The following is a 17600-nucleotide window of genomic DNA, read 5'->3' on the forward strand; positions in this document are numbered from 1 at the left end:
TGAACAGGACTGCTATTCAGTGGGCCCAGAGACTCCTGGGTTTACAAACATCTCAGCAATTGCACCTCACAGGGCAGCCATCAAAGACACTGTTCCCACTACTTGGTATTATTTTAAGAACACAGTGAATACAGTCCTGTGCTAAGTACTGTACACATACCAGCCCGAAGGGAAACTCTATCTGGAGCCTATAATTAATGATATACGGAAACAGATAATTCTGGACATATAACCACTTTCACCTACCTCAATACACTCAGGCTGGGAAAAGTACCTAATAGCTACATACCATAGCTGGACAAAGCCACATAAAGGGTCATAATTCTGACACAGTATAATCAGTACTTTTAAAAGATGCCCTATACAAGCTGCTTTTTTTTTTTTCACTCTGATCCAAGTAACAGACATCCTCCATCATACAGAGATCTATTATATGAACATCTGCTGAGGCATTTGTAAAGCAGGAAATTAAATTCGGTGTATGATCCCAAGGAACTCATTAATGGAAGTCTTCTGGGGATACATACAAAAGATGATTACATCTCAAAGCTGCTGCCTAAAGACTGAAACATAAGCTAGAGTAAGTAAGAGACTACTCTGACCCAGTCCTGTATCCTGAAACCATGCCTTTGTTCTTCTGTTAATGTTCTTTGTGCTACAGAACAAATTCAAACTATTAGGTTTGGGGGAAAAAATGACTATTAATTTAAATAAGCAATTAAAGCTGAGAATTAAAAACTGTGAAATCAAACTTCATTATAGATCCATCAAAATCACTGCAGAATTACACCTTCTTGGTAACACAGAGAACTATAAAAATTCACCAAGGGAAAAATTACACTTTGAACAAACAATGAATCAAATCACTGATATAATGAAAAATTAGATACTGTTAGCTGCTTAGAAAATTGACCAAGAAATTTAATTAGCCTAATGGAGGCTGCTCCAGAAAATACTTTCACAAAATATCCCCAGGGTTGAAACAGCAGGTCAAAACATTCTGTATCCATTAAATATCCTTGAGGACTGAGGAAATAAAGGAGAACAGAATATTTAAGTTCTTGTATTCTGGAACAGAAATATGTTTGAAAAGATATCCATGACACGAGTACAGTTTATTCTTCATCATATGCCTCATATGCAATACCAGTTAGAATGGGAAAGGCTGGTGAAAATTTTATAGGTCAAAAAAACATTTTGTAGTCCTGAAAGCTGATTTAAAGTCAAGTCATTATTTCTCCTCTACTACAAAGTAAATATATAACATCACTCATTATTTTCTGTTTATAAAACCCAGGGGTCAAAAAGTACTGGTTAAAACAACAACAACAACAACAAAATACTGGTTAAAATATCTTGTTTAAGCTATAAAGCTGTGAAGACATTTTTGTAAAAATAGTAAGTACTGTTATTAACATGATAATTCAACAAAGTGAGATAATTCACAGGGTATTTTCAGCATTACCTGTCTAGCGCACCTTCTAGGTGTTCATGAGAAACATCAAAATAGTAATTGGTATGCTCTCCACTAGTGAAGGCGTTTGAACTTCCTGCATGCTCACTGAGAAACTGGCTGTATTCATTTTCTTTAGGGTATTTCTTTGTTCCCAAAAATAACATATGCTCACAAAAATGACTTAAGCCAGCAATATTTGGAGGATCTGACAATGAACCTGAAAGAGAAGGGAAAATATATATATAATAAATCATTTGTTTATATGTTGAAAGATACCAAGGACAGATGAATCACAGGTGATTTGGAACTTCTGTTAGCAATGGCAACTCCAACCATAATCACAGAAGTTAGGTACAAGCTACTCTAAATGGTACAACTTACATTCTAGCCCTAGCTTTTGACATCAGTTTGTTGTCGCTGTTCAGCTGCTCAGTTGTGTCTGACTCTTTGCGACCCTATGGATTACGCATGCCAGGCTCCCCTCTCCCCTTCACTATCTCCTAGAGTTTGCTCAAATTCATGGCCATTGCATCGGTGATGCTATCTAACCATCTTATCCTCTGCTGCCCCCTCCTCCTTTTGCCTTCAATCTTTTCCAGCATCAGGGTCTTTTCTAATGAGCTGGCTCTTTGCATCACGTAACCAAAGTATTGGAGCTTCAGCAACAGTCCTTCCAACAAATATTCAGGGTTGATTTCCTTTAGGATTGATCTCCTTGCTGTCCAAGGGACTCTCACGAGTCTTCTCCAGCACCACAATTCGAAAGCATCAATTCTTCAGCACTCAGGCTTCTTTATGGTCCAACTCTAATATCCATACATGACTACTAGAAAAACCAAAGCTTTGACTATCTGGACTATATGGACCTTTGTCAGCAAAGTGATATCCCTGCTTTTTAATATGCTATCGAGGTTTGTCATTGCTTTCCTATCAAGAAGCAAGTGTCTTTCAATTTCATGGCTGCAGTCACTGTCCACAGTGATTCTGGAGCCCAAGAAATTAAAATCTGTCATCATCAGATTGACATCAGTTACTTGGTGACTTTCAGCAGATACTTAGCCTCTCTGGACAGTAGTGTCCTCACACATCACACTGAGAGAAAGAGATGAATTCACTGTATTTTAAGAGCTAGAAAATTCTAGCTTTTATATTTTATTGAAGGAGACAATATAAGGTGGTGCTAAGAGCGCAAGTTAGCAGGTCTACTAGCTGGGAAACATTGAGCAAAACATTTTGTTTCAGTCACTTTTTGTATATATACTTGACTTAAGAGAGTTGAGCAACTTCAAATTAGATGACAATTTGCAAGGCACACTGAATTGTGCGTGGCAATAATCATCTGTCCAACTTACGATGGTTATTATCTTATTTCCCCAATTCTAAAATGCCATTGAATTAAAAAAAAGTTTTTCAGAGAGGGAAAAAACTAAATGTACATATAGATTAGAAGTAACTCGATTAAAGCAGCATTAAATGTGGAAGAAAAGCGCACACAAGAATATAGGAAATATGCTACTCCTAGTGTATCAAGTGTATGTGAAAGTAAAGGCAGTGGAACTGTTACCATAAAGGATAGGAATGAATTTCCTTGCTGCTAAGTCACTTTTGCTGGAAACCTAATATGACACTCCTGGTAAAGGTGTGTGTGTGCTTAGTCGCTCAGTAGAGTCCGACTCTTTGTGACCCTGTGGACTGTAGCCCATCAGGCTCTTCTGTCCATGGGGATTCTCCAGACAAGAATACTGAACTGGGTTGCCAAGCCTCCTCCAAGGGGATCTTCCCAGCCTGCGATCAAACCCAGGTCTTCCGCATTGTAGGTGGATTCTTTACCATGTGAGCCACCAAGGAAGCCTGGTAAAGGCAGGGTGATTTAACATAGACAACTGTAGAATACCAACAGCTGTACAGGGCTACTGCACACACATACATCAAACTGGTAACTGCCAGGCTTCCATTGCATAAATATGGAGAGTCCAAATAACTATAAACATGAGGTCAATGAAGCTGAACAAAGCTTAATTCACAATTTTAAATTGTACCTATGTGTACATCAAGTGCTGCTGATGATTTATCTGTTGTTGGATCACTGACAAGAAGTACTTTGATCCCATTGGCCAGCTCAAGTCCGCGGTACTCTCGCTTGTCTTCATGAGACTTGATGATATGATGTCCTATTCTCTTGATTGCTGGATTATTCATTTTGCTGTAAGTCTTTTTTTGGAAACTGAAAAGAAAAAAACTTATTAATTGTTGGATTGTGGTTTCTTTTTGTTTTAATGATCAAGGAGTAACAAGCAAACACATATATTATCAGAGTAAAAAATGTGTACAACGAAGCACACCTGGCATACAATACTAGTGTCAGGTGCACAACAGTGATTCGTTACACACTGATCACACAGCAAGTCTAGTCACCGTCTGTCACAAGACGAAGTTCTTAAAATGTTACTGACTACATTCCACACATTCCCATTGACTTATTTATGACTGGAAATTTATACCTCTTAATCACCTTCACCAATTTTGCCCAACTCCCTCTCCATTCTTTCCGCTAGAAACCAAGGATTTTCCCTCTGCATCTATGAGGCTGTTTTGTTGGTTCACTTGACTTGTTTTTAGATTCCACATATAAATGAAATCATATGGTATCGTCTTTCTCTGACTTATTTCACTTAGCATAATACACCTGCAGGTCCATCCATGCTGCACACACCTCACACACATACACACACAGGAATATATTCATCCATCAAACACTTAGGTTACTTCCATATCTTAGTTACTAAAATAATGCCACAACGAACATAGGACTGCCAATATTTTTCAAATCAGTGTTCTCACACTCTTTAGATAAATACCCAGAATCTGCTAGACTGCATGGTAGTTCTACTTTTAATTTTTTTGAGACACTTCCATGCTCTTCCTCGTAGTGCATGCTCCAATTTATAGCCCACCAAAGGATTCCCTTTTCTCCACATCTTCACCAACATTTCTTTGTTGTTGTTTTTTGCTCACATTTCTTTGTACCTGTCTTGTGATGATTGGCACTTCTTACATTGATTCATTAGTATTTCTTATTTCATGGTTTCACTTCTCAAGATTCAGTTATAAATTCATATTCCAAAAGTTACACTAAGATCCAAATATAAAATGAACAATTCTAGCTTTCAATGCAGAAAAAAAAAGTTCGAATTGCTTTTTTAACTTACAGTAACAATGGTTCTTATTTTCTCTATACAGTACAATACAATGGGCTTCCCAGGTGGTGCTAGTGGTAGAGAACTTGCCTGCCAGTGCAGGAGACATGAGAGACTTGGGTTCCATCCCTGGGTCGGGAAGATCCCCTGGAGAAGGGAATGGCAACCCACTCCAGTATTCTTGCCTGGAGAATCCCATAGACAGAGGAGCCTAGAGGGCTACAGTCTACAGGGTTGCAAAGAGTTGGACACGACCGAAGCAGCTCAGCATGCACACTGTAAAGTACACAAAAGCAAAACCACTTGTAGAGGATACAAACATGTGACAGTGTAAACCAGGCCTGTGAACTAACTTACGTGATTGTATATGCGAATGCACGTTCACATCTTTGAAAGCTGGAAACTTAACTAAATGTTCGTATGTAGGGGACTTACTGTAATGTCTTTTTTTTTGTCTTTTGTAACAGTCTTTGTTTCAAAACCTATTTTGTCTACTGTAAGTTTTGCTAATCCAGCTTTCTTACATTTCTATTTGCATAAAATCTTTTTCCATCCCTTCACTTTCAGTCTGTGTATATAAATCTGAAGTGAGTCTCTTGCAGGCAGCATATAAATGGGGTCTTTTTTTATATCCACTTAGCCATCCTATGTCTTTTGATTAGAGCATTTAGTTCATTTACATTTAAAAAAATTATTTTTAGCAATATACTAATTGCCATTTTGTTAACTGTTTTCTGGTTGTTTTTGTAATTCTTCTCTGTTCCTTTCTTATTCTCATATTCCTTTCCCTTGTGATTTAATGACTTTCTTTAGGGTTATGTTTGTATTCCTTTCTCTTTATTTTTTGTGTATCTATTATACTATAGGTTTTTGTTTGTGGCTACCATGGGGTTCAGTTCAGTTCAGTCGTAGTATATAACAGATCTGAAAATCTGTCTTGCTAGTCCTTAGGTCATTCTCAAAGATAGTTGTTCCACATGTAGTTGCAGTTTTGGTGTGTCCATGGGAGGAGGTGTGCTCAAGATATTCCTACTCTGCCATTTGATCCAGACTCTAGAGGAAACATTTTATAGCCATAGAGTATAATCATTGACTCCTCCATCTTAACCATCATTCTTTCAGATAAATGATAAAAGTATTGCTTTTGTTGAGCTGTATTTGTACCTAGAACACATCAATGGGGATTTGTGACAGGATTGGGCCATAAGTTGATTACTGTGCTGACCTAGAAGAGTTTTAAAATACCAATAACTGCTTTCCAACATACTTCAGGGGTATCTATGAGAGTAAGTGAGGTGATAAATTGAGAAAGTATTATTATTGGGTCAACCAAAACACTGCTCAAACTTATGATATTCAGAGACAGGGTAGATCTGGAACTCACGGGTCTGATACTTGCTCAGAACCTAGGGAGCAACACTACTGAGGGAAAAACCCTCTGAAGGCCTAATAAAAAGAAGAGACCTGGGTTGTCTTATGAAGGCAGCAAAAGTAAACACACAAAAACAAACGAAAAGCTGGAAGGACCCCAAGAAATTTCTGTAATCTGGTGAAGAGTTGAATGCCACAGTAGGAACAGTTCAATGATCGTAACAGACATGTTAGATGATTTCTCTTACAAAGAACTTCCCTTTCGCTGCTAGTCCTCTCCTTTCTTCTAGACGAAGGCTGGAGTTACAGTGATGGGAAGGGACCCATCCCTTCTCTGCACCCACAAGTTCGTATGAGTGCAGTGAAGGGGTTTTCCAAATTTGCAATATGTACGTTTTTGAGACTAAGAATAAACACTATTTTTGTCTATGCTGGGGACTGCTTAAGAGACCAAAATTGAGCAGGTCAAAATACAAATCAGATGAAGCAAAAAGATTTTCCAAAACTACAGAGGAAAAAAATGATCCTGTGCTAACATATTTGCTTTTCACCTGGAACACAAAAGAAATGGATCTAACTGCCCCTTAACAACTGACAGACATCCAGATTTAAAGGTAAATCAGGCCTTCCCTGTTTGTCTAGTGGTTAAGGATCCACCTGCTAATGCAAAGGACTTGGGTTCCATCCCTGGTCCGGGAAGATCCCATGTGCCTTGGGGCAGCTAAGCCTGTGTGCCACAACTACTGCGCCCACGTTCTAGAGACTGTGCTCCACAACAAGGGAAGCCCAGCTAGAGAGTGGCCCCCACTCTCTGCAACTAGAGAAATCCTGCTCGTAGCAACAAAGAACCTGTGAGCCACAACATGACCCAGCACAGCCAAAACTAAATTAAAAAAATAAAATTTCTAAAAAAATTATAAAGGTAAAGCAAAGGGGAGATAAACAGGCATGCAACTAATTTTGGATAAAATTTCTTCTTTTTTTTTTTTTTTGGCATTAGAAATCTCTGGAGATTAAGGAAGGGAAAATCCAGTTTGCTTTTATCAGAATATCTTTTTCTATAAAATCATCAGTAACTAGTCTTCTGGGTAACAACTGATAAACCAAAGAGGTTCACTCTTATTAAGAATGTCCCCTAACCTATGGTATAGCACAGGGAACTAAGTGCTTTGTAACAACCTATATGGGAAAAGGATCTGAAAAAGAATAGATATATGTATATGTATAACTGAATCACTGCTGTATACCTGAAACTAACACAACACTGCAAATCAACTATGCTGCTGCTGCTAAGTCACTTCAGTCGTGTCCGACTCTGTGCGACCCCATAGACGGCAGCCCACCAGGCTCCCCCATCCCTGGGATTCTCCAGAGAAGAACACTGGAGTGGGCTGCCATTTCCTTCTCCAATGCATGAAAGTGAAAAGTGAAAGTGAAGTTGCTCAGTCGTGTCCGACCCTTAGCATGGACTGCAGCCCACCAGGCTCCTTCGTCCATGGGATTTTCCATGCAAGAGTACTGGAGTGGGGTGCCATTGCCGTCTCCACAAATCAACTATACTCCAATATAAAAAATGTTTTAAAGTCCCCTAGATCTTCTATTTGGAATTCTGGAGCTCCATACTATACATCATCAGCTCAGTTCAGTTTAGTCACTCAGTCATGTCTGACTCTTTGCAACCCCATGGACTTCAGCACACCAGGCTTTCCTGTCTACCCCCAATTCCCAGAGCCTACTCAAACTCATGTCCATCATGTGGTGATGCCATCTACCATCTCATTCTCTGTCGTCCCCTTCTCCTCCCACCTTCAATCTTTCCCAGCATCAGGGTCTTTTTCAATGGGTCAGTTCTTCGTGTGAGGTGGCCAAAGTATTGGAGTTTCAGCTTCAGCATCAATCTTTCCAATGAATATTCAGGACTGATTTCCTTTAGGATTGACAGGTTGGATCTCCTTGCAGTCCAAGGGACTTTCAAGAGTCTTCTCCAACACCACAGTTCAAAAGCATCAATTCTTCGTCACTCAGCTTTCTTTACATTCCAACTCTCACATCCATACATGACTACCGGAAAAACCATAGCTTTGACTAGATGAACCTTTGTTGGCAAAGTAATGTCTCTGCTTTTTCACATGCTGTCTAGGTTGGTCATAGCTTTTGTTCCAAGGAGAAAACGTCTTTTAATTTCATGGCTGCAGTCACCATCTGCAGTGATTTTGTAGCCCCCCAAAATAAAGTCTCTCACTGTTTCCATTGTTTCCCCATCTACTTGCCATGAAGTGATGGGACTCGATGCATGATCTTAGTTTTCTAAATGTTGAGTTTTAAGCCAACTTTTTCACTCTCCTCTTTCACTTTATATATAAAAATATAATACTGATTAATACTCAGCCATTAAAAAGAATACATTTGAATCAATTCTAATGAGGTGGATGAAACTGGAGCCTATTATACAGAGTGAAGTAAGCCAGAAAGAAAAACACCAATACAGTATACTGATGCATATATATGGAATTTAGAAAGAAGGTAACTATAATCCTGTATGCGAGACAGCAAAAGAGACACAGATGTATTGAACAGTCTTTTGGACTCTGTGGGAGAGGGCGAGGGCAGGATGATATGGGAGAATGGCACTGAAATATGTAAATTATCATATGTGAAATGAATCACCAGTCCAGGTTTGATGCATGATACAGGGTGCTCAGGGCTGGTGCACTGAGATGACCCAGAGGGATGGGATGGGGAGGGAGGTGGGAAGGGGGTTCAGGATGGGGGACACATGTACACTCATGGTGGATTCAAGTCAATGTATGGCAAAACCAATACAATACTGTAAAGTAAAATTAATTAATTAAAAAATATATAATACTGATTTTTTAAAAAGTACTTTATAGTATTAATAATCTTGCCATATTTTACAGTAAAAAGCAGTTTCTTTAAAAACAAAACATAAAATATAATACGAACATTTTGGAGTCATAAAGCCACCATGAAAAATTCAAAAGCAATTTGGAAGTGAAAAGGTATAATATTATATATGTAATATATTATATTTATATTAGATTATCTATTACATATAGTATATCATATTATATATTATATTATATATTTATATTATATATTACATATATTATATAATAGTAACATATATATTGCATATATTATACAATATAAACATATTATATATTACATATATTATACAGTATTAACATATTATATATTACATATATTATATCATATTAACATATTATATACTACATAATAATATTAAATAACTCCTTTCTATTTCATTAGCCATAAGCTATTTAAATTCAATACCAAAGACAAATTAAAATGTCTAAATGTAAAGTCTTTAAAAATGGTTTTGTGTTGTTAAAAGAAATTCTCAGGGTAAAAAAAATGTTCTATCTAGAGCCTCCAAAGAGGGTCACAACAATAATAATCCTGGTTAAGGTATTTCCCAAAAGACAATCTGTTTGGACTGCAGCAAATACCTCTGGTTCACAGCTGGCTTCAAAAACTTCAATTTGGGTTCAACATACATTACAACCTCAAAAATGTGTTCCAACCTAGCAGCAACATTAAGATTAAATAAGCCATGAGGCAACCTCCATTAAGACCCCCAGCCAAAAGGACAGCATTAAAAGGCAACAGTAAAAAAAGCTCCACATGCACGACAGAGAAGGCCTAAGCTCCTTCCTATAAAGCCCCACCAGGAGGAGGAAGAGGGCTGGAATTCCAGGAGCAAAAACCAAAGCCTATTCATTTTGGTTTCACTGCCACTGCTTACACCCAAATCCCTCTACTGTGCTAGTCCCAGCTAGTTAGGTTTAGGGGAACCAAGGGTCACAAATGATTAAAATGCAATGATGAGGGTGATAAATAAGCTCTAAAACTTTGTCCAATCCGCAGCCATGGGTAGGAAATGAAATACAAGTTACTTTGGTAGGAAAAATTGTCTTATTCTGTAGGAGGTGAAAATTTCATCATAATTGAGATACCCACCCTCAATTATATGCTACATTCTGTACTTTTCTCAGGGTTTAATTTCTCTTGTCCAGATTTTCATTTTGTTAGAGGGGGAAAAAGTGATCAGAGTCCATCCCAGGCACATACATAACTCATTTGGACACTGAAACTATGCCTGTTTAATACTCCTGGTGTGGAAGAGGTGGAGTTTTTTCTGTAAATCAAAAATAAAAATTAATCCAACTACTTTTCAACATCTGTACATGAGATCAACAGAGCTATAAACTTCTAAGCTGGCAATGCTCCCAAGTCAAATATCTGACTTCTTGAGGAAGTTACACTCAAAAGAAACAGTAGCCATGTTTTCAAACAAGCCCCATCCCCAGCAATCCATATTCAATCGACACAATCTGCCTTTTACCTATAGCATTTCTATCAATATGTCTTACAATAATTTGATCCTCACCTTCTGGAGAACTAAAGGAAATGATCAGGAACTCCTCCTCTGATGATGAATTCCTCAACAGCTTGCCTGTCTCTGTATTTATACTCAGGAGGTCACATGTCTACCCATTTCAGCTCCCTCATTAGCATTTTATTTATTGCAAATGTTCTCCAATACGCATCAGAGAGCAAACAAGCAAGTATCGACATTTAGATGACAAGCTAGTGCTAACTCAAATGCTTTTCCAGACATCTATTTGATATTTTTAACCTGTCAAAGTCAAAATCTTGGGAGTAGTAAAATTACCTTCAATTTTAGAGACATTGTCTTACAACTTCATAATAAGGCACAGAATTGTCAGTGTTTTGCATTCTGATAAACTGGAGATGGACAGATGTTTAATAATTATAGCATATCTAGCAATTCTGTTCAGAATTTAAAACAATGACTAAAATTACAGATGGTAAAAGCTGGAAAAGCCATTAAATGTTGTCTAGTTTTCTGTAGTTCTTGAACTGGCAGCACTAGCTCTTCTTGGGCGCTTGTTAAAGTGCAAAATTTTGGAAACCACCAGAGACCTACTGAGCCAGAATCTGCATCTTAACAAGATAAAAAGATGAGCCACTTGTAAGGAAATTGAAGATCACTTGTCCAAGATCATAGGGCAAAAAGTTACAACTAGGACTTAGCTCTTAACTCCCAGTCCTCTCCCACCTCAGTGGCCTGACGTCCAGTTAAGGTCCAGACATCACACCATATATGCTGGCTACAAAGATGATACCACAGCCCTTGCTCTAAAGGAACCCAGATTTATGACAAAGATGAAAACAAGTCATTATTTTTTTAGTGTGGACTAAGTTATCCCCAGGCACTATGGGAATAATAAAAGGGGCATCTAACCCTTTCTAGGATGGAAGACAGGAAAGAGAGGAGGTGAGTAGAAGCATGCCAAATAAGAGGAACAGAATACCTGAGCAAGAGAATGGTGCTGAAGAAAAAACGTGAGGCATTCAACAACTGTTGATGTTAACAGAACTATAATCAGGACTTCCACTGCAAGATCATGGACTATTATGTAGTCCTAAATTGCAGGTTTGCAAAAAATAAATTCCCAAATATAATAGATCAATTAAAAATCCCTATACCAAAAGAAAAACTTTTATGCAAATAATCTTTTCAAATGACCCTTTAAAGCCTTTTCTCTCATATCTCTATGTGTTTCACAGCCAATTTAATAGAAGATTGAGCAATTTTACTTTGCTGTTTGCTCCCTACCCAGTCCCATAGACCCAGACATATTTAAAATTAGACCTGATCCATTTCTAACTTCTAAATGGATGACCTATAAACCTGAACAAGTAAATGACTGGGCTAACAGATTATAAATCAAAACCTCCCTTCTGTGGAATCCATCCACCCACTCCCAAAACCATAGGCGGAAATGAAGCTTACCTTTGGCTCTCCTGAATGTGGAGGAGGTGCCCAGAGAGAAGATGTCTGGAATCAGAACCATCCCACAAACACCCTTTCTTCCCCATTCAAGGCAGAGGTTAGTAAGACAGAATTTCAAGCCAGTGATGGTATGAGTCTTTGATGTCTCACTATAAGACCACATATCCCCCCAACACTATTCATGTTACTTGATATAAAAAATAAAGTCTCAGGGAACCATCCATGGCTCTTCAGTTACAGGACCAGTGTATCTTACTTCATGCATCTGAGAGATCATAAACCTGGGTATAAACTAAAATCCTGTTAATGAATCTTCAGTTTTGTTCAGTTCAGTCACTCAGTCACGTCTGACTCTGCAACCCCATGAACTCAACACTCAGGGCTTCCCTGTCCATCACCAGCTTCCAGAGCTTACTCAAACTCATGTCCATGGAGTTGGTGGTGCCATCCAACCATCTCATCCTCTGTCATCCCCTTCTCCCCCCGCCTTCAATCTTTCCCAGCATCCCAGTCTTTTCCAGTGAGTCACCTCTTTGCATCAGGTGGCCAAAGTACTGGAGCTTCATTCAGCATGAGCATCAGTCCATCCAGTGAACATTCAGGGTTGATTTCCTTTAGGATTGACTGGTTTGATCTCCTTGCAGTCCAAGGGACTCTCAAGAGTCTTCTCCAGCACCACAATTTGAAAGTATCGATTCTTCAGTGCTCAGCCTTCTGTATGGTCCAACTCCCACATCTGTACATGACTACTAGAAAATGACTATATGGACCTTTGTGAGCAAAGTGATGTCTCTGCTTTTTAATACATGGTGTTTAGGTTTGTCATACCTTTCCTTACAAGGAGCAAGTTTTGATACATACATATCAATGGTTGTTCATTCCAAAAGTGACAAGCTAATAGAGAGTTTATGAAGGTTTAAGCAAATGAACAAAACCTCCATTTAATACCTCTTGCCACAGTGAACTACAGGTTTCTTACAGTTGTAGTTTGGGGACCTAGGGTGTTACAAGTATCCTTCTTTCAACAGGTAGCTTTCACGTTGTTAGAAAATGTGAGATAGATGCCACTGTACAAAACTAATCCTAACAACCACTCACATTTTGTAAGTGTTATATGCTTTATAAACTGCTCATTGAATCTTTCCTTTCTCCCTAAGTGGCAGATCACAGCAGCTGTGCACGGCCTTTCTCTTCGATCCCAGATGAGGAAACAAAAACTCAGTGATTAAGTGACTTGCCCAAGGGGATTCACACAATTGATTTGTGGCAAAGTTGTAACTTTAAAGAGGGAGCGTGGGAAGGGGAGGAGCAGATGGTGGTGCTTAAGGAAATCCTAAGGAGTTTTCTTGCCCAGCTCCCAGTTACCACCCACTCAGCCCCTCCCTGACCCTATTCTCCTCCCTTAAAATCCAAATAATAAAAACAAGGAAATAAAAATTAAAACAGATCAAAATAATGCTTTAAGGAAAATTTTCAGTTTTTCACTCATTCTTCCCTGTATAAAACAGAGATAGGTAGTGGTGGGAGCCTGAAAGAATGTTTCCAATCTGTCAAAGTGGTCTCTGGGCTGAGAACCATGTTATCTGCTTTGCTAATGAAAAATAAAATGGAAGATGTATGGTAGGCTTAAATGTACAGCAGGTTTAAAGAGAGCTGTCTCTCTGAATAGAATTGTCTCATGGATGAAAGGGAATATGAAGATAATATTACAGTAGATGTGGTAAGGTTATGGGTAACTTATTTTTCAGAAGCATACATTCAGCCATGGGAATAGGGGGAAAAAAGGAGAAAATCATGTAATCATCTCGGTAGAAGCAGAAAAAGTATTCAATAGCCATCATGTATTTTTTTTTAAATGTCAGCAAACTAGAAATAGAAGAGAATCCCTTCATCTTAAAAAAAAAAAATCAAGAAAAACTACAGTAATTATCATACTCAATGGTAAAATAATGTATTCATTTTCCATCCCTACAATAAGACGCCACTATCACCTCATCTATTAAACACTGTACCAGTAATTATGACCAGTCTGATAATGCAAGGGGGGGAAAAAAAGATGAGAAAGGAAGGGGCAAAAAAACTAACATTACAGGTGACATGGTTGAGCACACAGAAAATCCCAAGAACCTACTGACAGTTTCCATTTCTGGGTAGGATATTATAGGTCACGGCAAACTGATTCAGCTTCAGTAACTACAAAAAGCCACAAAAACTACAAAATCATATTTCCAAAGATGTTAGAGAGTTGTGGAAGCAGAGAGGATTGGCTGAACTGCAGTTCCAGAGGCGAGGGCCCTCTGAGGTAAGCAGAGCATCCTCACCTTTCTTCTCTGGAGGTATTTGCTAATTCTGAGGACAGTCTAAAGATCATGCTTGACTCAAGAAGGACTCTACTTGGGGAAGAGAAACAAACGAGGCTCTGGGATGTGCATGAGCTCGGTTTGATATATTAAAGCTTCAAGATGCCTCAAATTCACAGCTGATTTTTGCCAGAGGAAATTTTCTAAGATAACACTACATACCAACCAGAATGGCTAAAATGAAAAGAGTTAAAAAATACCAGTGACAGAGAAGTCAGAGGGTAATCCAAACTCTTGAACGCTACCAGTGGGGATGCAAATTGGCACAACCATTTTCAAAGAATGGTGTAGTATATACTGACAATATGACCTAACAATTCATGTATTCGATATATGCCCCCAAAGAAATGCATGTATATGTTCATGGCAATACTACCTGTAAGAGCCAAAACTGGAAAAGATCAAATGTCCATCAGTGATGAACAGATAAACTGTGGTATGTTCACACAATAGCATACAACAGTGAAAACGAATAATCTAGAATGAAGAACAAAAATGTAAGAATAAATCTCACTAATGTAAGGTTGGGCTTCCCGGATGGCACAGTGGTAAAATGTCCACCTGCCAATGCAGGAGACACAGGAGACATGGATTCTATTCCTGGGTCGGGAATATCCTCTGGAGAAGCAAATGGTAACCTACTCCAGTATTGTTGCCTGGAAAATCCCATGGACAGAGGAGCCTGGCAGGTTACATACAGTCCACGGGTTGTAAAGGTCAGAAACAACTGAGCAACTAGCACACAATGCAAAGTTGAGTGAATTAAGTTAGATGCTAAAGAGTAAATACCTTTTTCTCCCACTTAAAGTGCAAGAAGTAAAATCAAGCTATGCCTTTATGTCAGGATGGTGGCTGCCCTTGAAGGTAAGGGGTAGTGAATAGAAGAAAAAATGAGTGGGGCTTCAGAGATGCTGATCATGTTGGTTATACAGGTATATTCAGTTTGTTAAAATTCATCAAGCTGAACACTTATGATATATTTCTATTAAAAGCTAAAATAGAATTTTTTAAAATATCATAAAACAGTAAAATAAAAGAGAACGGAGATACGTGAATCACTCAAGGCTGGAAAGATCACCAAAAGTCCTCTTGGAAATAGTACCACTTGAGACTGAGAAGTAGCTCTCCATATCGAACAGGTGCTAAACTAAGAAGGCCCATAAGAAATAATAGTTCAATTAACATAATAATTACCTAAACCTTCTCAGGTGTGTCCTGAGACAATTATTTCTGTTGATGTCATCTAGGCCACAACAACCAGGAGATCCAGGTAAAGCACAACATCAGTTAACAGAGTCAACAATATATTAAATTTTTTAACAAATGCTTACTCACTATGTCTGCTTTGAAAGCTAGCTTTTGGTAATTACTTTAGACCCCAGAGAAGATTTAAAAATAAAATTTGACACTCCCAATAATGAGTAGTGACAAACAGTAAGTGCAATCCAAATAAAAGCAAAATGATTAAACTTTGAATAAATAAATTTTATTATCAATAATTTTCAACATTTATACTGAATAACAACTTCGAATGCTGGGTTTGAAGTAGATGGGTTCTTTAATTTAAAACAAACAGAAAAGGATACTGTATAAAGCGAACATTTCTTCAAACTCAGAATTAATCTTACGTATGGATCATCCTCCTCAGAAAAGGACGGACAGCTCAGAGATTCCTACATCTTCTCTAAAGATGAATTCAAATCAGTCAGGAAGAGCTATAACCTGTAACTAACTAATTCTCTCAAGACAGCCCTCCGAGGAAAGCAAACTACAAACACTCACATTCTACAGAGTGGTGTATCTCATGGGGACTCAATTCCACCAAGATGTACACCCTGAATCTGACAGAAGGACAGTCCTGCCTTCTTCAGATAATGCTGGTTCAGAAAGCTCCACCTGTCCTCTGCCTCTGTATGATTCTCTATGCTTATACTGACTCAGTGACCACTTCCAGACAGTGTTCAATAATTATATACCCTCACCTTTACCAAATGACCCCTTCGCTGCTCAGATCCTGGATCCGACTGCACTTTATTGGTCAAACAGGTCTTCGGGGCCTCATCTGGTACTGCCAGTCAAGGGGCATGTGAAATGTTCATGTGGGTGCACTAACTTGACAGAGGCCCCTAAAGCTGCATCAGCCTTGGACAGCCTTTAGAGCTTTTCTCCTGTACAACAGATATAAACAAATGACTCTCAGGCAGTGTCTGGTACACAGTAGACACCCAAAACGGTAACCTTATAATCACCATTACTGTGTTCCTAGGGTGGTAAGAAGCTAATAGACCACCATGTTATTATTAACATTCTTAACAGATGTTCATGCAAATTCCAGTTGTATATTGTCATCTCCCTGACAGCCTGGTAAGAGGATGTCACCTTATAAGACCACCAGAAAAACAGGTAAATAATTATCCCTTTATAATCACTATAGGCGAGCCACTGTTTATAATCAATGGTTCTCAACAGAACCACTTGCTCACCAAGGAGACATCCAGCAATGTGTCATAACTGAACTGTCACAGTGGAAGGGTGCAACTGGCAACTAGTGAACAGCGGCCAGGGATGCTGCCGAGTACTCCACAATGTACAGGACAATGCTCACGTCCAAACTACCCCACTCAAATGTCAACAGTGCTAAGGATGAAAGACCCGAGTTCATAGTTCTGACCTGATCATCCAAAAACAATGTGTAACTGCAACCAATTTAATCCAGGAGACAACCTCATCAAAACACAAAAAACTCTATGCATTAAACTCTCACATACTTATTTTTAAAGGTCTAAATCAGAAAGGGCTTAAATGAAGAGAGGGGGGAAACTGATTATGAAGGAGAAAGACAGAAGTCTGTAGAAACCTTGTCCTTGAGTGAGCAATCCAGTGTACAAGTAATTCAGTTCAGTCACTCAGTTGTGTCTGACTCTTTGTGAACCCATGGACTGCAGCACGCCAGGCTTCCCTGTCCATCACCAACTCCCAGGGCTTACTCAAACTCATGTCCATCGAGTCGGTGATGCCATCCAGCCATCTCATCCTCTATTATCCCTTTTTCCTCCCACCTTCAATCTTTCCCAGCATCAGGGTCTTTTCCAGTGAGTCAGTTCTTCACATCAGGTGACCAAAGTATTGGAGTTTCAGCTTCAACATCAGTCCTTCCAATGAATATTCAGGACTGATCTCCTTTAGGATGGACTGGTTGGATCTCCTTGCAGTCCAAGGAACTCTCAAGAGTCTTCTCCAACACCACAGTTCAAAAGCATCAATTCTTTGGCGCTCAGCTTTCTTTATAGTCCAACTCTCACATCCATACATGACCACTGGAAAAACCATAGCCTTGACTAGACGGACCTTTG

The 17600-nt window shown here is 38.8% G+C and overlaps 1 protein-coding gene across 3 annotated transcripts in view; it reads right to left on the reverse strand.

The window, feature by feature from the left end:
* The window catches only part of IDE (insulin degrading enzyme), a 93873-nt gene that overhangs the window by 59135 nt on the left and 17138 nt on the right, over positions 1–17600 (reverse strand). For 2 of the 3 annotated variants that reach the window (XM_019952767.2, XM_019952766.2), the window contains exons 2-3: positions 3496–3680; positions 1466–1673 (exon numbers count right to left, since the gene is read on the reverse strand). In XM_019952767.2, the coding sequence (XP_019808326.1) occupies positions 1466–1673; positions 3496–3680 (393 nt within the window). Of the gene's footprint in view, positions 1–1465; positions 1674–3495; positions 3681–10026; positions 10205–17600 lie in introns of all 3 variants that reach the window. The other variant, XM_070780485.1, reaches the window with a different exon arrangement.

Source organism: Bos indicus, chromosome 26 (assembly GCF_029378745.1).
Source record: "Bos indicus isolate NIAB-ARS_2022 breed Sahiwal x Tharparkar chromosome 26, NIAB-ARS_B.indTharparkar_mat_pri_1.0, whole genome shotgun sequence".
In the NCBI taxonomy this organism is placed as follows: domain Eukaryota; kingdom Metazoa; phylum Chordata; class Mammalia; order Artiodactyla; family Bovidae; genus Bos; species Bos indicus.